Source organism: Aquila chrysaetos, chromosome 7 (assembly GCF_900496995.4).
Source record: "Aquila chrysaetos chrysaetos chromosome 7, bAquChr1.4, whole genome shotgun sequence".
Classification (NCBI taxonomy): domain Eukaryota; kingdom Metazoa; phylum Chordata; class Aves; order Accipitriformes; family Accipitridae; genus Aquila; species Aquila chrysaetos.
In genome coordinates, this window is record NC_044010.1 from 35,569,739 (window position 1) to 35,593,616 (window position 23,878).

At 43.5% G+C, this 23,878-nt stretch overlaps 1 protein-coding gene across 5 annotated transcripts in view; it reads left to right on the plus strand.

Moving 5' to 3' along the window:
- The window catches only part of PDE9A (phosphodiesterase 9A), a 51,256-nt gene extending 31,073 nt beyond the window's left edge, over window positions 1–20,183 (plus strand). For 4 of the 5 annotated variants that reach the window (XM_030020312.2, XM_030020315.1, XM_030020314.2 and 1 more), the window contains 11 exons: window positions 2,852–2,933; window positions 4,988–5,062; window positions 8,137–8,223; window positions 11,261–11,365; window positions 12,515–12,597; window positions 13,469–13,625; window positions 14,814–14,927; window positions 15,586–15,690; window positions 17,157–17,285; window positions 17,475–17,570; window positions 19,250–20,183. In XM_030020312.2, coding sequence (XP_029876172.1) covers window positions 2,852–2,933; window positions 4,988–5,062; window positions 8,137–8,223; window positions 11,261–11,365; window positions 12,515–12,597; window positions 13,469–13,625; window positions 14,814–14,927; window positions 15,586–15,690; window positions 17,157–17,285; window positions 17,475–17,570; window positions 19,250–19,300 — 1,084 coding nt within the window. In that variant the 3' untranslated portion in view covers window positions 19,301–20,183. The remainder of the gene's footprint in view (window positions 1–2,851; window positions 2,934–4,987; window positions 5,063–8,136; window positions 8,224–11,260; window positions 11,366–12,514; window positions 12,598–13,468; window positions 13,626–14,813; window positions 14,928–15,585; window positions 15,691–17,156; window positions 17,286–17,474; window positions 17,571–19,249) is intronic. The other variant, XM_030020313.2, reaches the window with a different exon arrangement.
- Window positions 20,184–23,878: the final 3,695 nt, after the last annotated feature.

Consider the following 23,878-nt stretch of genomic DNA (forward strand, 5'->3'; position numbering starts at 1 on the left):
GAAGTTATGGCAACTTCACGTTCGCCCAGTTGCCACCATACACATGAGGAAGTATGAGACTGTCCCAGCAGCAGCCATGACTCATTCCTGTCCCAGATCTTGTCACCTTACAATCTATATTTTGTAGCATAAACAGCAGTCTGTTAAGAAGAAAAACAGGAATGGGGAGTGCTACGTCTGCCCAGTGCAGCCAGCTCCAGCTGAGGTGTAGTCTTCACCGAGGGCTTGTAGTGAGATATGACAGTCGCCAACAGCCAGAGACCAGCATGGAGTGTGATGCTGGAAAGCTGTGGTAAAAATGGGTATGGTGCTTAGCAGCAGGGAGTGCTGGGCACAGATAACCAAGTTAGCTTGCTCTGGGCTCACACTGCATAGCTGCTTTTGATGAAGCAGGAGCCTAACTTGCTCTGCTCAGCATCACTTTGTGCCATACCGATGTGGCAGCACCTGTCACAGCTCTTCTCGGTTGCCTTGAGCTGGGTCTTCCTCCTCCTGGCTGCGCAAAAGCTCCTCCTCCTTGCACAAAATTCTCCCCATGATTATCTGTACTCTAAGGGCTTGGGTCTCAAAGCAGCAGCTAGATGTGGCTAGGTTCAGTGTATAACCAGGGCTGGCTACAAGTCACCTCTTTTTGCTAGAGGACTGAGGAGAAGATGTTCCTTGTTGGCTGGCCGTTGAGAGGCACCCCGTCAGGAGCTGCTGAGGAATGAGCTGTGGTTCCCTATTCCTGAGCGACCACAGCTCTGCAGGAGCCATGCCACTAGCCCACGGTGACCCCAACCTAGGGGTGTTTCACCCCAGAGCGGCTGAGCAAGCTCTCTCCCATTGGCGTGGGATAAATGCATGCTGTGGGGGGAACAGAGGCATCCCAGGGCAAGTGGAAATGGTTTTGTTCCTATTTAGACTTGGCATCCCTTGTGCAATGTCATTTGCTAGGTAATGCGTTACATTTGCAATTAGGGATCACATCTAAATTTAATTAATGTACATAAGTATGTGTGTGTATATTCCTTCAATAATATCACGGTGTACCCAGCTGTATTCTTGTATGTTTACATATTCTTACATTTGCTGTTACATTACCAAACGACAGAGTAAGAATGAACAGCGAGGTTTATAAAGTCATCATGCACAGTGAATTGTGCACCTCTCCTCTTCAGAAGAGCAAAGCAGCCCCACTGGCATCCCCTCAGATTGCTTTTTTTGCTAGTCTGCTTTTTGTGCTCACCACTGGCAGATGCTAATAACATTATAGTGTCATTTAAAATCATGATCATTTGCAGATACAGTTTTACATTTGTAAAGGTCTGATGCATCTTGGCTCTGATGTGTTCCCCAGTGTGGTAGGACGAAGGCTTCGATGTCTTACTACAGCTGGGAATTAGAGATAGCTGGCTGACCCTCAGCTAACCCTGGCAGCTAGCTCCAATTAGGGCAAGAAATGCCCCAGTCTCACTATTTTTATCCTACTAATACCCCTCATAGTGGAGTTTTGAGGAAACAGCTTTAGAAACAATTAAGACAGCTTTTCACCAAATGAGAGTCTCCTTAAAAAGGGCAGGAAAAGGCAGCTGGTTGAAGCCAGCTGACCACCATGAACTGTAAAATGACATAACTTTTGCAGGATTCAGACAACACCATCCGAAATTATAGCAGACATCAATGTTAAGAGGAGAAAAGGAAAGAGACCCGGACCAATTCCCAACAGGAAGAGAAGCACTAAAAAGAGATGCAATACAGAATATGTGAAATAATTTTAAAAGGGACAAATAAAGTTAATGGAATACTTTGGTTGGCTTCTTTGGGGGAGTTTCTTTTAGCTTCATTTGGCAGGAGGCTTGAAAAATGAGAAAGGATAATCCAAATGTTAGGACTACAGGGATAAATACAAAAATGCAAGCAGATCAACCTCACATGAGAGTTATTAAAGTCCATGTGACCAACTACCTGGGAAACACGTGTTGAGTTAAAGTGTGACAATTGCCATGGGTGATATCACAGAGCTCTCAGTTTTATTGTGCCCCCCGTGGCTGTAAGGCAAGAAACTGCTCTCATGCTGCAATGCGGCAACCTAGATGTTCTGCAAAGGTTGTAAGGCTGGTGTGCACCTCCCACCATCATGGTCCTCTGCTCAGATGGGATAGCATCAGCTTGGCTCTTCCACATGCAGAGGAAGGAAGAGTAGGTAACTGGCAGTGGGTGCTGATGTTAATAACCAGGCAAGTGTTAATTGCCTGTAATTGCTGGCAGAAGCTTCCTTCCTCCAGGATCAGGGAGCCAAACAGACTGTGTCTGCCGAGTCTGTGCCTCACTGCTGTTGCCCTGCCTGAAAGGCAGCAGGCAAGATGGTCATGCCATCAAAATGGATTGTCTTACCCAAGCTTTCACGAGGGCTGGAGCTGGGCTGCAATAAGCCGTGGGGCTCAGTGGGTGCCTACACTAGTAAATAAGCACAAGCACACCAGTGTCCATACACAGCATGGCCCCTGGCAGGGCTCTGCCATCCTCGGACATCTATGCCTGCCACTGGACAGCAAGCTGCTCGCTGAAAGGAAAGTTACTTGGTTTAAATAGAAGTGATTTGGTATCCATGGATATGTGCCTGAAGACAGACGCTCCTCGCTTGAATTCAAATAGATGGAGAAGGAGTGATGGGGTGTTGCACAAGGGGAGAAAATCCTAAAGAGGATCACACTTTTAAAGCATTTGAGCAACACCATGTTAGAAAGGGAGAGGTTGGGGAGTGGGGTAATTCTCCGAGCCATGCCTACGGAGAGACCAGAGTACTTCAAGCATTTTCTGTGCTGTGGTTCTGTTCCCACAATGTCAAAAGCTGAATATTTCATTTCAGGACTAACTGTCCCTGCAAGTACAACTTTTTGGACGAAAACAAGAGGCTGACTCCCCGGCGGGATGTACCATCCTACCCAAAGGTACCACCCAATGCTTGCTCTTCCCAGAATCCTACCATGCGCTTGCCATCCTGACAAGCACTGGTTTACAATGCATGACTCCCTAGCCATCTACCTCCTAGTTATTCTAAACCCAGGGCCTGATCCAAAATCCCTGGAAGTCAATGGAAAAAGCTGTCACTGCCTGCAGTAGCTTAAAGCTGGATCCTCAGTAGTCTTTAATACTTGAAAGCTCATTAGTGTTTGAAATGTTAATGAACATTTTGCATTCATCAACATTTAACACTCTTTTGTCTAGTTATATTTGTTTATTCTCCATGCTCGTAGCAAACAATCAAAAGTAGCCTATAATGTTGTACTCTAATTGAAAATAGTGCTGCTGCCTGTTTTCTCCTAATGGATTATTTTTCAATTTAAAAAGTAATTTATGGGGATGCTTCACCTAGGAAAACAAAGTGAAAATGCGACACTGGATTGTCTCCAGAATGATTCATTGTCCCTGTGAAAATGAGTTACTGTATTTGCTAGAGAAAAGAGTAATGCTTGAAGAAAAATGTCTACTGGGCAAGTGCAAGTACAAATCTACAGTGATGAATGAGGCTGAAACCATGAAGCACACAGGATCTTTGGTCCTAGCACCAGCAGTCTTTGCCCACAGGAATTATTTAAAGCTACCAGATTATGTCCGCACAATGCCCAGCTCACACCTTGACAAAACACCAGCTCACACATGTGCAAATCGTAGTTAACATGGGCATTTGCCTGCACGCATCAAAGCTGGCTGAGCTGCTCTCAAGTTCATGTGGTCCCGTGTGATACAGGTGTATGATATGGACATGCATCCTTGTATATTTTTCTTCAGAGCCTTACAGAGCAACACATTATAAGTTCTGCTGTTTATTCTGCTCTTCCTAGCAGAAGTGACCTCTAGGTCTCTGAAGCAGACATCGTGAGACTTACATTTCTTTTAATTAACTGTTGCCCAAGAGGCTTGTGCTCCTGACACTAACGCATGTTTTCGCAAAATGTATCAGTTCTAAAAATTATTTTTTCCCTTGATAAGTATGTATGTCAGATCAACCTTTGATCTACTGCTATGATATTAGGATCTTGAATTAACAACAAGTGCAATGAAGAGTTGTACTAACTGACTGCAGAGTAAATTGATAGTCTGGGTTGTCCCTAGACCAAAGCTCGTAGGAGTTTTGGTTTCAGAAGTTTGGGTTCTGTCTGAGATTTGCAAAATTTGTTATCAGTTGTCAAGTACTGGATTTGTCCAATGTCAGTGATGCTAGGATGTGATGAGTCCACTGAAAGAAGATGTTATTACAACTCTGTTATCAAATAACAAATCTGTACTCCTAATAGACAGATTTCTTGCAGAATGTCATATTAAATGTACATTATATAGGCAAATGCAAAAATCACTGCCTTCTCAAATGATAAAATGATAAAAAAATCACTTGAATCTTGCAGGCTGACAACCAATTTGAAAATGTGGGTGTTCTTGAAAAAATACTCAAAATGAGAGCATAAATCATCTGACAGTAAATATATCATGCCCACGGGCTAATTTAATACTATAAGCATAGACACTTCACACCACCCAGCCATGACTGGCTGCACCAAATGTTGCTGATGCTCTGCAGGCAGCAGAACCAGTGCAGCTGGGGATGAAACTGTGCCCTGCGCCCCTAACATCCCCTTGCTGCATCTACCAGCAACCCCGTCCATAACACCTCCATTCTCCCTTTTCTCCCAAACCCTCCACCTCCCTGCTCCATAAGGATCTCCACCACTGATCAGTGGCCTGCCAGCTGGTGCCATGGCCGGCAGCAAGCTGCCTGGGGGCTTGCTGCCGGCCAGGCGTGGGCGTCCTGGCATGACCACGAGCAGCCGGTGGGGAGGGAGAGGAGGGTTGGGCAGGCAGAGGGAGAGATCAGTTGCTCTATCCTTGGGAAATACAGCTGAACCCCATGTGAATGGGACCCCAGAAATCCCAAGGACATGTCAATGGCAGGTCCCACACCAGGGCAGGGAACCCTCACTTACACCGACTGCCTTTTTGTCTGCAGTACATGCTGTCCCAGGAGACCATAGAAGCGCTTCGGAAACCAACCTTTGACGTCTGGCTGTGGGAGCCCAACGAGGTAAGGATGCCATGTTAGCTGGGTTAACACATTTCCTGAGAGACAACAAGGCCAGAAGAGCCCTTTGAGATGGTCTGCAGGGTTTTTCCCCTTTTCTGCCCCTTAATCTCTATATTTTTTTTATTTTCATATCGCACCAGATTACAGTGCTTTTTCCCTACAGATGCCAGATAGATTATGCTCATTATCATAACCTGATCCCTCTGTTTTTTCTTTAATCCCTTGCTAGCAATGTCCCACAACAACCAGCACACTATCATTACTGCCACATGAGTTCTCTCGTGCCATTTTATTTGAACAAATCGATCCCTAGCAAAGTGTATGCTTAAGCACATCATCAATAACTGCTCAGATAAATGAAGCTGCGTGCTGCTGTGTGAAGCCAGGCAGAGGTGCATGCATTGATTCATACCCTTTTAGACAAGGGTTTTTCTGTGATGTTTTCTGAAGAGGTTGCAAAGCTGCAAGCATGGCCTATTAGTATTTTCTTATTGCTTCATTTTCTTATTTATCTTATTGCTATTAGTATTATTCGTTGTTCGTCACTCGTAATGCAGAAGGTTCTGGAAAGCCCATTTGTAAACCTCTGCAGAAACATGAAGGAGAAGGATGTTTCTGTAATGGCCAGCTTATAATATAATGTAAAACTAGATTCAGCAAATACCAGCAAATCTCACCTAGGAAAAATGTAAGGGAGGGCAGGATTAAACTAGGTTTTTCCCAAGGGAATAACCGGGTAGTTCTAGCAGCAACCCCAGCAGCAATCACCTTAATTACCTTCTCAATCAGATGTTGTGCATACAAGAGTCATTCTGGCTCAGCACCTGTAGATCAACATGACAAGCAAAACCACCCCATACTGCACCCACAGGAACAGCATATTCCCTTCAGGATATTTCATCTGGTTGGTAGAATAACAGAAGGACTCTCTGGTGGCTTTAGGTCCATCTCCCATTCACACAGGCTGGCACAGCTTCCCTTGTGCGGTCCCTGCCAAGCTGAGGCTGGTGCTTTGCAGTTACTGCTCCCTCTCCAGCTCAGGCAAAATGGCTCGCCCCCAGCTTTTGAATGCCTGTCAGGTCTTTACAGCAAGAGAGAATTACGACCTGCCAGGTGGACCATAACACTGCTGGCTCATTGTTGTTCTGACTATTAAGAAAGAATAGGGAGAGACAAAAACCATTATCCACGGATTCTTGTGTGCTGAGGCATAGTATTTTAGCACAGTAACTCATTCAGAGTACTAGGAAACACTATATGGTGGCATGAACGAGGCTAACAAGAGGGTGCGGAGGTTAGACATGCCCTGCAAGGAGGAGTGCTGCTCAGAAATAACATACCGCACAAACTCTGGTGAGCCGAGCACCATATGGGTTTATCTCGCCCTTTTAGCTCTGGTTTATGTTTACAGAGAATATTTCAATTCTGTCAATGCTTGTTTAGTAATGAGCATTTGCTCACATGCTCAGTGTGTGGCAGGCAGGTTATAAACCATAGTCTTCTGTAAGCAAATTAATAATGTTGTGCTCTGCAGCATCTCAGTGAACAGAGCTATGCAGCAAGCTTGTGTTCTCTTTCTCAAATGCCCACTCACTTTCAAGCCTTAGAAGAGTCCAATATTCAAGCTTTTGCTGTTGACCAAGAAAGCTAAAAATGAAAACTGAGATTCTCATGTGTTCAGGGGCAGGGGCTTTGTCACCCTGGGCAAAGTCACCCTGCCACTCACCCAAACCTCTCTTGGCAACAACTGGAGGGAGATAAGCATTTCTGAGGGTAATTCAGCCCTTCTAGGTCAAGTTTATTGTCTCAGAAAGTCTTTTCTGAAACTATTCCAAAACATATAATCTACCTCAGGGACTAGGAACAAAACAAGGTGGTCTACAGCAAAATGCTGGCCATGGGATCTGAGCACAGTTCAGCTCGTGACATTGTCCCTCAAGTCTTGCAGGAAAGTCACTTCCTGTTCGGATGACTCGAAACCAGCCCCCTTGTTACTGCGTGAACTATGTATATTCCCTGGATAAGTATAAAGTTTCATTAGATGAAATCATTTTTCTGGAGAGTTTTTAAGAGTCTAAATAACAGAAACCTAACTGAAAATGTCTCCAAGGCATATTTGTGACATTACACTCATCATATTAAAAACTCCTGGATCAGTCTACAGTCTAAGAACTGTATCTGCTAATGCAATGGCTGCATTTCATCCCCTGCAGATTGTGCCATCAGAAATGGGAATGCAGATATATAAACTCCTGAACTCCTGAAGTCTGTTCATTTCTGACTGGTGGCAGCTGTTAACTGCCCAGACACATCAGATTATCAATACCTTTCTTTTGCAATATTTTCAAACCCAGAAGATATTAACCGGGAGCGGTAGTGCATCCCCCTTCCTACCGCAGAGCAGATGTTGTCTCAAAAGAGGAGCCTGCCTTTGCATTTCAGCTATTGGGATTCATAGTTAACAGTTTATGGGAGCGGATGGTCACAAACCTGCTGCAATTTTGTAGTGTTATGACGGGAGATCTTTTGCTAAACAAGAAATCCGAGTTAAGGTAGTGGATTTAGGAACTCACAAAAAGTCATAAAGAAAGAAGATATTGACACATACCTAGAATAAATATTTCTTTAAGGATCTCCTATTTTCTGCTGTCACTTTCTATACAGCTAGGGCCTGATCCATTTCTGTACAGCTAGGGCCTCTGGAGTGAGTGGAAAACTATTTCACTGAGCACTAGAACATATCCCAGCTGAATGAGAAAAATGGCAATACTTTTTTTGTGAGAAGGAATTGCTATGGTATGCATGAATCACAATTACTAAAGAGAGCTGGTGTCATTCAAAGCCCTGCACAAAACCTGTGAAGTCAACAGCAATCTGTCTACTTCAAAAAGCTTTGAGAACCTCTCTGTCTCACCTCTTGCACTGTCTTTAATAATGCAATCTTTGAACATCTTTCTTTCATCTTAACAAGAGGGCTCTGCAATTATTCGATGTCTGCAAGGAAGAAATTCACTCTGCAATGTATCATAAAGTGCTATTTTCCAAGCCAATAACCTATCTGTTCCCGGCTGCAGATGCTGAGTTGTTTGGAACATATGTACCATGATCTTGGGTTGGTAAAAGACTTCAACATCAATCCTATCACGTTAAAGAGGTGGTTGGTAAGTATTTCAAATTCCTGATATTTGCAATTTTTCAAATTCCAAAACCAATAAACAAAACGTTTAGTCATGGAATTAACTTGACTCACATGAGTAATCCCACTGAAAGCAGTCAATCTATAAAAATTCTTAAAATTTAAGTACTTCTGCAAATGTTTGCATTCTTGTGGTAACAGCTTATATTTTTTTAACTGTTTTACATTTGTTTGCTGAGCTTTCTATTACTGAGAGCAGTTCATTTCTGCTGAATGCTCTTGATACCTGCTGTAAATGGAGACAAGATGAGTGTCTTCAGATATGGCCAAAAAAAGCCAGTATGTGCAATAATCATTAGATGTCCTAAATCACAGGGAGTAAAAGAGCAAGGCAGGAAGGAAAAAGAATGATGCAAGAGATGATAAAGATGAGATCATACTAAAACTAAGATGTCTAAAGAAGAAACACTGGTTATAAGGTCCAAGGGAGACCATAAGAAAGAATTTGCTAAAAAGCTGAAGAATATATTGGCTTTCTCAGAGAAACCCATCATGTTCCTAGAGGACCGTAGAACAGTAAATATTTCACCCATTGTTTAAAAAAGGATGTAGGGATACCCTGAAGAATTATGGTTAGTAAAACTTACATCTCTACCCGACAAATTGATTGAAACATTAAAAACATCATGATGTGAAGCTCATTATACAGATGTTTCATATGATTCCTGTAGCAAAGAATCATATCTCACTAATGTCTTCTAATTACCTGAAGAGTATGGACAGAATAGAAGGAACTTTTTTACGATTGACGTAGACTCCCAGAAAGGCCTGAACAAATTCCACAAATTCAGAAGGTGGCTAGAAAACACAAAGCAAAACACTGGATTCATTATATCACAAAGTACAGCAAGAGCAAAAAGCACCTGGGCACCAGCATACGCAGGGCAGTGACTGCCGCTGCTTGGTGTGCTGCTACTGGCTGAAGCTAACAAGGCATTAGGCTGATCAGAGACTGGAATAAGGGATAAAATGAACTAATGTTACCATGTCTCCATAGAAGGTATAAGGCTTACCTGGAATTTATGCCTAGGAATTTAGAAAAATGGTATTACTACATTCAAGGAGATATAAAAAATGATCGAGACCTTGGAAATCTCTCCCCAAAGAAGGCAGATGAAAAGCTCAGTATTGTGACCTTAGAAAGCAGCTGAACAGAAGGGGTGGGACGAAACCCAATGCAATCAAGGCTAGCACAGAGCAGATAAACCAGAAAATTTCCTCCTCCTGTCTCACAGACTGAAAACATGGGAAATAAGGTGATATGTCAACACACATCAACATGCCACCCACACGCATTACTGCAGGCAGCTTCCTGTTAGCTCGTATCTCCAAGCAATTTGTTACCACTAGCATTTAAGACAGCCTTGTTCTGAACAACGAGGGGAGTTTATTATGTATTTTCTACAAAGGTAAGACAGGGTGAGATTTCCTTTCTTAAACACTAGCTTCACAGAAAGAAAAGTGATTCAAAAAAGCTCCAAGGACTCTGCTTCAAACTATGATAGTTTCCCAGGCACAGTAGGGGCACCAGTTTGAATTTAAGTGGGTGAGAAAAAGCCACCTCATGCATATGCTTGCTTTCTTGCTCCCACATCCACTGGCTACAGAAACGTTCCAGAAAGGGGAGGAAAGGATGAGTAACACAACCCAGTGTCTCCAGCCCTTCAGTGCTCTGAGTCAGGAGTCCCCTGGGATGCTCTGGGCTCCACTGCTGGATGTATACATTACATCCGTGCAGTGTTGTACGGTGCCTGAGCGCAACCACGGTGTCCGTGTGGAGGCTGTGAGATACTGCCCACCACTTGTGAGCCTGGCTGTCAACCGTATTGTGCCATTAGTTATTCATTTTAAAATAATGTAAAATATTTCTAAAGTCCTTGCTGCAGAATAATCTGAACAGCATTTGCAATGATGCCCCCAGATATTGAATAAGCATTGAAAACCCACAGTTCTCTTGACCTCATCCAGAGCTTTGAGGCTTCCTTGAAGTCAGGTCCCAGGTTGAATGGTTTGATCCTGATGGGGCTTGAGGACTCTTGAAGAAAATTCACTGTTTAGCTGGAGAAGGGGACATGTCATTAATTCAGGCTCAGTAATTGAAGCATGTGCATAAGGGCTCTCTAGGGTCCAGGCTACGGAGGCTTCAGCAGCAGGGGTCCAGCAGTGCTGCTGATGCTTGGCTGTTTTTTGTGGGACAGGATACCAAAGGCTATCCAGTGCATTGGAAGAATGACCATGGCATGTGTTAGCCTAGCTGTGCCAGCTTCACTCAGCTAGCCCGGCTGACAATAGCAAGGACACATGGGAAAACAAGATTTAGCTTGCTTTTGTAATGAGGGCACATAGCCAGGATCTGTAGAAAGTTAAAACACACAAAAATCACTCCCATGTGCCTTTATGGCTAAATCTCTCCCATGCTGCCTAGCGTAGGAAATCCACACAGGTATGCTAATGTGTGTGCATTGGCATCTTCACTTTGCCAAGCAACACATCCCAAAGTGCCAGCTCTGAGCATCTGCAAATGAAATAACTACATTTCAGCCTTGAAGACTTCAAAGCTGCAATTTGCATTCAGTGAGAGAGGGGAACGGGGACGTACTTTAAGTTCTTTCTTTACACACCTCAAAGTCACCGTTTAACCACCTCACGGTTTGAAATACAAATTCAGGATGAGAGCACAGAGTCCTATCTCAAGACTGACATGCATTTGCAGCTGTGCTGGGATGTTTACCCATTGCTAGCTGGTATGAGAGAGAAGTTGCTATGAGCTTTACCTGCTGACAAATTCTTGAAAGGCAGTAATCTCTCACCCTCCCCCAGGAAGGCAGGGTGTCAGAGGGCCTCGTGCTGTCACTCTGCCCTAGCAGAAAATAATACGGAGCTCCATAGGACTCCTGTAGAGATATACAATGCTTCCAGGGAGGCTGGGAAGCATATGTAATCATGTTTTTATAAAGAAAGAGCTCTCCTGTCTCTGACTGCTTCATTCCCTCTCTCTGCAGCTGTGTATTCATGACAATTACAGAAACAACCCCTTTCATAATTTCCGGCACTGCTTCTGTGTGACCCAGATGATGTACAGCATGATCTCACTCTGCAGCCTCCAGGTATGTCCCCCACCTCGATAGTATCACTCCATTTCCATCATGGGGCACATGTTTGTCCACTGAGCACCACGACACCTGTGCCACTTTTCTTGCAAAACAGCCCACCAGCTTGCTAGCAAGTGATGAGCTTTAGAGTAGCTGCACTTGTTCAGTCCCTGGGGAGAGGAGGAGAGCTGTTGCATTTCCACCTCTGGCTGCACAGTCAGCCATCCCATCCCAGACCCCAAGCCCCTACACAGCTTTCTGAGGCTGCTGGGAAGCTACCTTCACCTCCTGGATATCCCCAGTTTGCACAATAAAGCTCTTTTGGCACTCTGATAGCATGAAACATCGATGAATCAGATCCAAAAGCCTACTGAATTATGGTCTGTGGATATGGCCTTCATCTGTGACACAAAATGTTCCCACAAGAGGTTTTTTCCAAATGTGTGCTTGCACCTAGGTGAGCTACTGCAAATAATGCCCTGCATGTACTGTATGCAAGCTTTACATTCAACCTGTACTTTGTCCAAAACTATAGGCATCATTTATTTTTGTTGACTGGATAACCTGTGTTTATATATTCATTTCATTTCTGTACAAGCCAGATTTTATTCAGTTAAAAAATGCCTTTCTTCTCCTTAGTTAAACATCTTGGTTACTGGCCTAAGCCTATTTTCTTCCCAGTAAAAGTATGAAGAAAAACTTGCTTTAGTGGAAGTTCATCCTATTCAGAAGCTGTGGGAACACAACACTTGATTTTTCTCACTCTTTTCATAACTTTAGTTAATGCAGAATGTAATGGCAACTAAGCCATCTTCCAGCCCTCCCTTAACTAATCAGGATGCTCAAATGACTTGCAAAAGACGGTACTAATATCTCAGTGCTTTTATATGATCTCTACAATAATAGCAAGTTTCAAGCAAATTGGCCCCTCTGAGCTGCTGTTATTTAATGCAACAAAGGCAAATCTGAGTCATTTTTACTGGAAGGGAAGGCAGAATTCTCTTTGTTGACTGAAGTAAATTGACCTATGGAAAAATACTTCATTTTGCTCACATTTGCATTTCTCTAAAAAGTAAATGTGGGTAGTTTTTTTAACTTCTTTTCATTTATGGGGATAGGGGAAGTAGAAATTGTAATACTGCATTAATGTTTTGTATTTTACAGGAGAAATTTTCCCAAATTGACATCTTGATTCTCATGACTGCAGCAGTATGCCATGATTTGGACCATCCGGGCTATAATAACACGTAAGTCTGTCTCTTGCTTTCTCTTCCCTTAAAATTTATTGGGAAGGTAATACCAGCTGGCATTTTTGGTAGAACAGGTTTTCCTTCTCACAGCTTGAGCTGTCCATGACCTTCCCCCAAGGCCCTGCTGTTCACTCACACGTGGGCCAAGGCAGAGCTTCATGCAGAAAACTCAGGTCTGGGTTGGGGTTGCCAGCTGTCCTTGGCTCTGTAAGGAAAATGTTTTTTTCAGATTTCTATTCCAACATTTTCCCCCACTCCTGAGAAAACAAGGTAAAATGTTTCACAGCTGAGAGAGAGGGCATAAATGATTATAGCTCCATTTACTGAAATGGAATAATTACACTAAAATGCAAAGGGTGATTTAACTTACACATTATTTCATAATTATAAATCATGAAGTGCATATTATTCTATTTATTATCATGTGAGGAAATTAGAATTGTTGACCCATGGACACTTTTGTGTGCATGTATGTGTGTGTGAAAAAGAGAGAGAGAATCTAATTTACTTGGGGCCATTCATTAAATAAGGGCAGAACCCAATTCTGACTCGGATCAGTGAGAATCTCCCCATTGACATTAGTGGGTGTTGAATGAAGCCCAGACAGTTACTTCTGTGATTGTTCTATGCCACTTTAAGCTGCAGAGACTTGGTAAAATTTTAAAAAAACCCTACAGCGGAATAGTGCCTGAGATGATATTAAAGTAATATCTATCGTCTCTAAAAATCTGATTTAGCGTTAACAATCAAAAACCAAACTGCAGCTAATTGAATAAGTATTGAAAAGGATGTAAATAAAAGTAAGCAGCATGGTTTAGAGCAGCTGATGTGTGTCTGCAGGAGTTCTCATTGTTTTTCATCCCATCAGCTATCAGATAAACGCACGAACTGAGCTTGCGGTACGCTACAATGACATCTCCCCACTGGAGAACCACCACTGTGCTGTGGCTTTCCAGATCATTTCCCAGCCAGAATACAACATTTTCTCCAATGTCGACCAGGACCAATTCAAACAGATAAGACAGGTATGAATGCTGGTCCCATCTGTGTCGTACAAACTGTTCCTGAAGATGTAAGCACACACAGGCTTCCCTGCTGTACAATGCAAGTGAATCATTCTCCCTAGTGGGTATGACTGAGAAAGCCCCTCACACTGGAAGGATCCAAGAGGGATTCTTGGAAAATTTCCACAGCAGCACTCCCTGGAATGTCTTGCTGAGAAATAATGAGTACATCCTGACTATTAAAGCCTATGACATTTTGGGGGTAGATATTTATATTATTGAAGAAGCCAATTAGCTCTGACTGGGAAAGGATTAAGCTCTCATGGCAGAAGTTTATGCTTTAAGAGAACATTGTATTAATTTTAAGAGGGGCTTCAAAATGGGAAAAGATTTACAACAGCAGAGCATTTGTACTGTTGGAAGAGGCTCTGGTGGACTGGAAGTCATCACAGTTATCTCTGAGACAGTGAACAATGCTACAATTCCCATCAGAGCACTAAGGGCCAAAATTTGGTCTTAGTTTCCACATTGCACCTTCCTTAAACACCAAATGAAAAAGCAGACCAATATAAGGGCTCAAATACCGGTCTGGTTGGAGTTACTGATTCTGCCAGTACATGTGAAGCAGGCATGGACCCAAAATGGATAGATCTGTATGAAAATCCGCAACTTTAAATTAACCACATGTTTTCCCATCATAAACTCTGCCTAGCAGGAGGATACAGAACTCCTAACACATTGGCTGCATCTGGGTATTTCAAAGACCTTAATCCAAGGAGGAGAAGCACAGAGGACATCCACATCTACTGATCTTTGTCTCTTCTTGGGGCCACTAAGAGTCAGCAGCAAAACCTATAGTGCTTTCCAAGGAGCCAAAAGTGGATCTTGGCAAACAGAGTGCGGCTTTTAACATCCTGTTGTACAGTTTGTTTTTCCACAATTAGTCAATCAGAAAGGAAAAACCTCAGTGCCTCTGGAATATCACACCAGTGTTACAGATCAATCCAACCATGATCTTCATATACCTTGAACTCTTTATAACCCTCTTCCAGTTTGCTTGGCAGTTTCAAGTCAGAAGCTTCCCCTTTCAGTATTAACAATGTAATGCATCTGAGGTTTTTTGTGTGTAAGAAAGACTCTACTTTGCTCTGCAATAGAAGACTTGGTAAAGAATGTCAAGTTAATATGTGAACATATTTTCTTTGCTAGGGGATAATTACGTTAATCCTGGCTACAGACATGGCGAGACATGCAGAAATACTGGACTCTTTCAAAGAAAAAATGGAAAATTTTGATTACTCAAATGAAGAACACATGACCTGTGTAAGGAGGTTTTGTGGATTATTATTTTTCTGTGCATAGTGTGAAAGCTTGTAGATTACCATTTGTTTGTTTAAAAACCAAGATTCAATATACATTATCAGAAAAGAATCCTTCTTACGTCCTCTGCCCCACCAAAAAGAATTACAATTTGGAATTGCTCTATATAAAACAGATTATTCCAGCTTTAAAAATCTTGGAGTCCCATCAGGAAAAAAATATATTTAGTCTGTCAGGTCACAAACTCTTATTGTCCCTTACTGTGGGGCAAAAAGTATCCACAGGAGTACAAACTCTAGTATCCTCTATTTCCTAATGCAGTCATCTTTGACATCCAGGGAATTCTTTCCCCAGCTGCCTCTGAGTGCTCCACAAACAACTTCATGGTCATTTGTGGCTGAATCTCTTCATGCAGCAGATGAGCGCACATCCCACTGTGACACATCCCAGCGCTACAGACAGGGAAACCAAGGCAGAAAGGGGATAAGTGATTTAGCCAGAGTAACTGGGAGAGTGGAAAAGAATCCAGATCATTTAATCCTAAAACTGTCCTTTCTGTTTGAAAACATTGCCTCCCACTACATTGTAAAGACACAGGTTCTGGATAGGGGAAAAAGGGCTGGCATTAAGACTGCAGTATTAAAGTATTGTCCTCTTTCAGCTGAAGATGATACTGATAAAATGCTGTGACATCTCCAACGAAGTCCGCCCGATGGAAGTAGCAGAGCCCTGGGTAGATTGCTTACTAGAGGAATATTTTATGCAGGTAAGAATGAGGGAGAGATGCAATTGAACAAATTGCTGCTCTTCCTGAATCCCACCTCAGCTACAGGTGCTCTGCTGTCTGACAGCCCAGTCAAGCTCTAGGATGGAAAGGATTCTTTTACAGGAAGTCAGAGAAGGATATCAGCAAGAGAAGCTGTTCAGAAAGCAAGTGAATGCAATTGACTGCAATTTGCAGATGACAGACAATAGCAACCTAGAAATCCTAATGCTAGCAGACTGAAGCTTGTTCTCTGTAAAGTGGCTGCCTTGCAAGTTCGTTTGATGTGTAAATGATTGTGGGGCCAAAAGGGCAAGAATACTGGCAAGAGAAAGTTGTCAAGTAAATTATATCAAATATCACATGGGAACTAGTTTAGATAATTTTCACTGCATGTGAACATTCCCCTAAAGAGAAAACAGAAGACTTGCTGAGGTGTGCACAGTCAGACTTTAAGCTCCACAAACCATTGCTCCTCACTGGATTCCCAGCTAAACACTGTTTCTGATTGATTGCTTAAAAAAGGATCCCTGGAAGAGCAGCCCTCAGCTGCCTCTGGCACACGGGCTCCTGAGCAGTGTGTACGTGCTGCAGCAGCGCAATCTTAACCTACACACAGCTGCAGTGCTCCAAGGAGATGCCAGAGCTTTCTTGTGTGTTTTGTCTATACTTTGATAGGGTGCATGCCAAGGAGGGCTTCTCACAAGAGACAGACATCTCGGATGATGTGTCAGAAACACTTCTAGCTCACTGCGTCTCCAGCTTTTTATTCAAAATTACAGTATCATCTGTGTGCCTTACTGTTTTGGCCATCCAGCAAAGGCACTATGTGCTGAAAGACCCAGTAATTGAGAGATAAAGTCTGCTACAGGATATCTTTTTTGCACACACAGTCTGTGACCTCCTTGCACATGAACCCACATGGAAACAGTGAGTTATGTGGTCAAGCACGTCTTTGCAGTCAATGGAACTATTCTCCATTGACCTGGCTAGCCAGAACGAGTTTTAATCATTAGTAAAGAAGGAGATGTAATTTCTGGTTGAATACCTGAAAATAATCATCCTCTGGAGAATGATGAGGAAATCAAAGACCTATTCCTTCTCTTCCAGAGCAGCAAGAGCCATTACCACCTTTCTGAATGCTCTGAAATATTTTACCTCACAAGTCCCATGGGTTTGCAAAGGGAATTAGGTGGCCTCATTGCCCTGTAAGCCTGGAGGTGAACGCTTTCATGCCAGTGCTATGCACAGGTAACTGAACAGAGTTCACTTTATTCAGATGCTTGCTCTCAACAAAGCAGGATACATTGGCCCAAGGGAAGCATATTGCTATTCTGTGCTATCTTCAGACACTACTGAGATCTGTATCTGAAGGCTACTGCTCTTTAGCTAGTGATCTGCTTGGTACATTACTCTCCTCACAGGCTTCTAGCCAGGATTAATATTTGTTAACTCTGAATTTGTTCCAGAGCGACCGAGAAAAATCTGAGGGGCTTCCAGTGGCACCGTTCATGGACCGTGATAAAGTGACCAAGCCGACAGCACAGATTGGCTTCCTGAAGTTCGTTCTCATCCCCATGTTTGAAACAGTAACAAAGGTAAGTCACCCAAGGCCAGAAGCAGAAGCGGGGGCATGCAGAGCTTCAGTGTTTGCTCCGACAGGCATTTAGTTAGCCTGGGAAATGGGGATGTACAGTTCACACCCTGCCTTTCACCCCATTTCTAGCATGTACAAGTTAATGAATACAAAAGGAAATGTTGATATTCTCTCTGTTGTTTTCACCTAGCTATTCCCAGAAGTGGAGGAGGTGATGCTCCAGCCCCTTTGGGAATCCAGGGACCACTATGAGGAATTAAAACAGATAGATGATGCTATGAAAGAGGTAAGCTCTAAATATCTCTTTGATAAAGCAAACATTATGACTGAATAAGTCAAACATTATCATTTAATAGCAGCTTAATTCCAAAACAGTAGGAATGCTTATGGCATAATCATTATCATGAGAAACACAATCATTATACCTGGCTGGAGAGAGGCATGTAACCACAAGCAGTAAGTGTGCACAAGACCATGCCCTTGCAGAGTCCACCAGGCACCACACAAGTACAGCCGTGGGGAGGGAGCTGCTTGCAGGAGAGGGACCTCGACACAAAACCCAGAGATAAGTGCCTGAGGGGAGCGCGTTAGCAAACACCTTTTCCTGAAGGGAGCTGCCTTCCCACGGGAAGGAGTTAGCCTGGGCTAGATAGCTAGATTGCAGCAAAATGTCCTGGGGTTGGGCAGTTCAAGGCACTGCACCACCAATGCATAAGTTTATTTTCTGGGAAGAAACTTCCACTCAAGTGTCTGTCATCAAGGATGTGCTTGAAAATTTATGAGGAATTACTCTTTCATACACAGCACGCAGTAGGATTAAACACACAATCAATGAAGCCATTTTCTGGCCCAGGCTGAGTGAGGACCTCCATTTACAGTGTCTCTCATTTTGACATGCAAGGCTTAGGGGAAGTAGGATATACACGTAACCACTTTTGCTGTCTCTGACCATGTCTGAATTGCCTCAGGAGCCTGGAGGGGCAGAGACCGAGGCCAGGCCCTGGGACCGAGTGCCCTGGGCCTGCAGTGCAGCAGCCGACATGCTGGCCCGGCTTCCGCAGCACCATGCAGCCTGTGACATTGGGCCTGCACGCCTTCCTTGCACACTTCTTCGAGTGCTTCTTTTCCATGCCGAGGCAGATGACAAAACCTAATGGCATCACAGTGTAGGGTTTTTCTGACATGAACAAATTTATCATGTAGATAGGATATATCAGTCACTCTGTCATTAAAATAAATTGGGAAGTGCCCTGGAGCACTAGTTCTGCTCATATTGTTTGATATGTGGGAAATGAAGGTTCATTCACTTGATAATCCGTGGCTGGATGAGTGGAATAGTAGCTTTCTGGTGTAGCAACCACCTCCTCCCAAGTGCTTTGGAGGAAAAGCCCCTCAGCAGCACAAATACTAAGGCTGGTTAATCAAAGAGCACATGCTTTGAGGGCACTAAGTTACAAAGGAGAAGAAAGTCTTTTAGGCATTCTTCAGTTGAGAGAGGAACATTTCTCAAAGGAGGGAAGAAGAACTCAAATATGACTGCCAAACTTTCTGAGTCCTATTCATCTTTCAAGTTGAGCCGAGATTTAACTTCTGGTTTACAGAAGCTGTCAAAACAGAAATTTTATACAAACTGATGGAGCTTTAATTATGGTGTATTGGCTCAAGAGGTCTTAGGAAAATAGGAGCTGCCTGAATTCAGAATTATCCTGAAACAAGAGGAGTCAGTTAATAATCTGAGAGCCTAGCACGGCAGACAATAAGAAAGACTGAGTTTTGTTTACTCAGGACATACATCCAGAGCTGTTTGGATGAAACAGTGCCTGTAATATACCAGGCTGCTGCCTATTATTTCCCAAGAAATGTTGCACATGCCTTGTGGAGAGATGAGCGTTTGACTCACAGCAGCAGTGGAAAGCAGCACTGTGTGAGTCAGGGGTATTAATCCTGCTTTGCTCTTCATTTCAGTTGCAGAAAAAGAAAAGTGAAAGTTTGACTACCAGCAGTACCGAAAAGTGAGACGAAAAAGTCTTTGAGCAAAACATAAACCCTAAGGTTATTCTGGTTTTGAGAAATGCTGTATTTGCCAAACAGATGTGGTGGCCATATCAAAATCCAACTGAGTGGACCATGTACACGGAGAGGTGGCAGGCATGGATGCCCTGCCTGCCTGTCTGGGTGCCTTGTCTACAGCCTGCAGCCCGCTTGCACAGGCGCTGCCGCCGTTGGGCACCAAGAGCTCCCCTCACTCCGGCATGCCCACCGCAGCCGCCCCAGCAGGACTTCCTCTGCGGACATCGCACAGGTTGCAGCATGGCTCAAATCTTCAGCAGATTTGCCTTTTCGGTGACCACACTGACTGCAGTCTGTAGAGACAAAGCAGAGTTTAGCTAAGGAGCCTTTTCTGGAAAATGATCCACTGGCATCCAAAAACAAAAGAAAAAGTTTAGTCAAGATACTATATATATATATGTACAGCAGTATGCTAATGACAGCATAGCTTAACGGATACTTACATTCTGACAGGGGTTCTGGCATATATTTTTGTTTGCCTAGTAGGCCCTAATGACACATTTCTCTGTATTATTCTCTGAATTTTGTAGTGTTCATAGTACATTCTGAAGCCCAGCATAGTGGATGCAGGGTTTTTCTTTTTCTATACTAGAAGAAATCAGAAGAAACCTTAGTGAGTTTGCAGGTTTGCTTTGTGGCGTGGTACAGCTAGGCATCACGGAAAGCTTCAGCACGAGCAAAGAAGGGAGCACAAAGCTGAAACCACTGTGCAAGCCTATTTTTATCCTCATGGATGCAAAAAGCAACAACAAGAAAAACCTTCAAAGATGTACAGATTTTTTTTTTACTTTTAAACTGATCTGCTAAATAATATATTCTTCTACAGAAATGGGTGTTGTACTTGTTTTATTTTGTGTATGCGTTCACATGAGAACTATCTCTGTTCCTAAAGTCAAATGCTTTCATAATGAATACAAGGTAAGGGGCTGTAAAGGAGAGGGAGGGTCAGTTCTCCTTAAGAGGAGAAGCTTTGGAAACATTTTTTGTGTTATAAGCGCGACGCTGAAAGAGCTTCACTTCCATTGATGACTTTGTAAAAGTTGTGAGCCAAGCTTTGCCCGAAGTTGCAGTCATGCAAACAGACAGCAGGCAATACTGTGATCGACTCCTGTGCACTGCCTCACCAAAGGGGAGGCTGGAAGATATCTCCCTTCCTCATGCCCACGAGATGTGAGCCCACGGCCACGTGGCTCACCTGCTCCTTGTTTCTCCCACTGGGGAAAGGTCACCCTCCCTGGGGGTTTCAGCGGACAGGATCAGTTCCCATGATGGCATGGCTGCTGAGACCAGTGATTTGTATGCACCCTGGCTTGCTGACATCCCTACCCCCCCCTCCACTGGCAGCCTTAGGCATGCAGCCGGGGGAGCATCATACATGTTGCTCCGGTCCTCCTTGGCTCCATTCCCAAGGCTGCCCCATCCACTTTGCTAGGTGTGTTAGCAATAAGGGTAACACTCGTGCTATGCCTCTTCAAAGTCCAAAGCCACATGCATTGTCTTAGCTTGTTTTTCAAAAAGAGATGAGCAGGTGGGGGTCAATCTTTCCCCCCGTGAGCCAGGAAACACCTTAGCAAGCTCAGCCTCTCTGTCAGGTGTCTAGTACCAAGCTCACCACTGAACAACAAACCCTGCCTCCTGCTCTGGAAATTCAGATTTATTCTCCTGTTGTTTCTGCACATTAACTCCGAGCTTAACTCTTGTTTCTCCCCCAGTGCCATTTCCCGTGTTTGGTCTCTTTCTTTTGCACAAAACTCTTATTACTTCAGCTACTCTCCAATCTCTCAGGGAGATCAATATTACCTTGAAACATCCACCCCTCTACCCTACTCCTGCTTGCACATTTCCAGAGATGCAGGACAGCCCCACAACTATTTCTCTCTGTTTGTGCCTCTTTCTGCCATAGCTGCCGCCTTCTTTAAACAGCTTTTTGTCTGTGTGGTTTTGGGTTTTCTGCTGCAAACTGGGAAAGGGTCTGATCCCTGGATTTGAACAGTCCTGAGGGACCCCAAGGGAGAAGGGAAGATCAAAGCACAGGGTCAGCTCCAAGCTACACAGACATCTTCATGAATGGATGAACTAAACCCTAGTTTTGATTAACCTCAAACTTTTGATGCTTGAAAGTTGGATCTGAATTATGTGGTTTGGGCCTTTTTTCTGTACTAAATCTTGTAATCCAAAGTACATTGTGACCCAGATTGTTCTGCTGTGGAATTCTTCACTTCTTTTTCACAAGTAAATCAAATTCACCATCTCCATTCAAGTGGATTTCTGTCACAAATCAGCTCCCAAAGCAGATGTGCTGTGCAGGAGCTACAAACAATTGCTTAGGATATGCCAAGTCCTGCATTGAGCTAGTTACATTAGATGAGAAAACCTGCTGTAGGAACTTGACTGCACCCTCCTCCCACTAAAACTGTTTAAGAGTTAGATCCTGATAGGAAGGTTTTTTTCAGTTGGAAGGATTTTCTCTAACCATAAACCCTAATCCAACAAGTATTTATACATGTGCTTAACTCCCACAAGCTTAGTCATGGACCCTGGCATACAGTAGCTAATTGCATAGTGCAGGCTCCTTAGCTTTCTCTAATTGAAGTACATGGGAGTTTGAGAATTGATGGCCCTTGGTGCTTGTTTTGGCTCCATCATTTTTAAGAGCAACCTGAAAACCATTTACTGGAGAGACATGATCAGAAGATGTTGGTGAAACCCCGCTGACTTTATTGGAGCTGCATCAGAGACGTGGAGACGGGAATGCAGCCCTTCCTCAGGGCTGCACTACTGGCTGTCATGATGCTGTAATGTGCTGTGCAGCTTATTGAAAGAACAGGCAAGATCCAGGCTGCTATTCACAGACAGCTGTAAAAAAGAACTCATGCAGTCACAACCGGCTATTGGTATAAATGGGAATACCACAGCATTTTTTAATCTTATTTGTCTTTGTAATATTAAATTTCTAAAAGACAATCCTCCCAACATATGTTTAACCAAGAGGAATGCAAGGCATTCTCTCATAATTCTAGTTTCTTATACTTTTTCCATAATATTTGATGCTGTGATTCATATGCAAACGAACAGATTTGAGAATCTTGGCAATCAGCCCATTAAAATGTCACGCATTTTCAGGGTGACATTTTAAAACTACACTTAGCATGAAAATGAAGTTTTCTGAGGCAGCCAGACAGATGTCTCAAGTGTGATTTAATCTTTTCTCTCCCTAATCCAATGAATAAGAGTGAATATTATATCTCAGTGTTGTTTCAGCTTACGGTAGGTGCCTTACAAAGAACTTTATATGATCTGCTGCATGCGTCTTTTCAGCATCATGACAGTGCCACATGCATCCCAGCCTTACATTGCTACTCCTATACTTGTGATCAAAGTTTATAACTATTCCACACTGTTTAGCTTGGAAAACTAATGATGAGCCCTGGGGTTTTACTTTGTATTTTTTTAAAAACGATGAGATCCCACGGCCCCATATTCACTTCATCTTTTAGTATGGCTTTCATAATCAGATCAAACTAAGGCTATAGTATAACTGCATGCCTTGGGAAGGAAACAGCTTTTTAAAAATATGAATACCCCCACAGCAGCCAATTTGCAATGAAAATTTAGTGTGTGTTAAACACACGGGTTATGTAATGCCAAAGAAGTATCTGTACATGGAAATTGTTAATCTCAGTGCTGCCTCTGAGCAGCAATAATAACAGCATCTGCTCCATATGGGAGTGAAGCAGAGTGCTGGTGTGGAGTATGAGCCCATCAGGAGAAGCACTGTCAAGCAGTATTCAATTTTCCTGTTTAAACAGTAGGCTTTTACTGCAAACTGCCCCTTGTCTCTGGAAACATCTGAAGAACAAGTCTTACCTTTGTGCCTGGTTTGTGGTATTAAGAGCATACACACTTCTTTTATTCTCCTGTCATATTGTTCTGTTTTGTTGTGAAGGTTTCTGTGAGAAGAGCAGACGTAGTGGGGCACATCACCCACCCTACTAATGCAAAATCTCCCCACATTTACCTCTTTCCCACACTATCATCTCCTTGATTTCCCTGTGGCAAGGCAGGGTATAAAACACAGCAACACATCTGTTAGTGACAAGGAGCACTCAGCCCCAGCCTGCAGGAAGGATGTATATGAAAGAACAGCCTGTTGTAGGGCCATCCAGCTGCTGCTCTGACTCTCAATGCAAAAAAATCGCTTTCCAAGAGGTTGCTCTGGAATCAGGCACATCCCAGCTCCAGGCTGTGGTCCAGAGGACACCGGGCAGGTCCTGCCCTCCTGGATCACCTTTCTGTACGCACGACCCTCTGCCATGTAGCACCCTTGCGACTGAGGTTGCTCAGCGCCAGCAAAGTGAAGCAAAGACTTTCTGAAGTGTGTTTAAAACAGCTTGGATGCTGCTTTTCTAGGCAACATGGCAGTGCAGCAGGTGATCTCGCCTTTCTCTCAGCTCTCCAGGGGACTGCCTAAGCAGAGGTAAAGTTTGTGCTCTGAAAAACTGGTGCACTGGAGTCCTGGTCTCT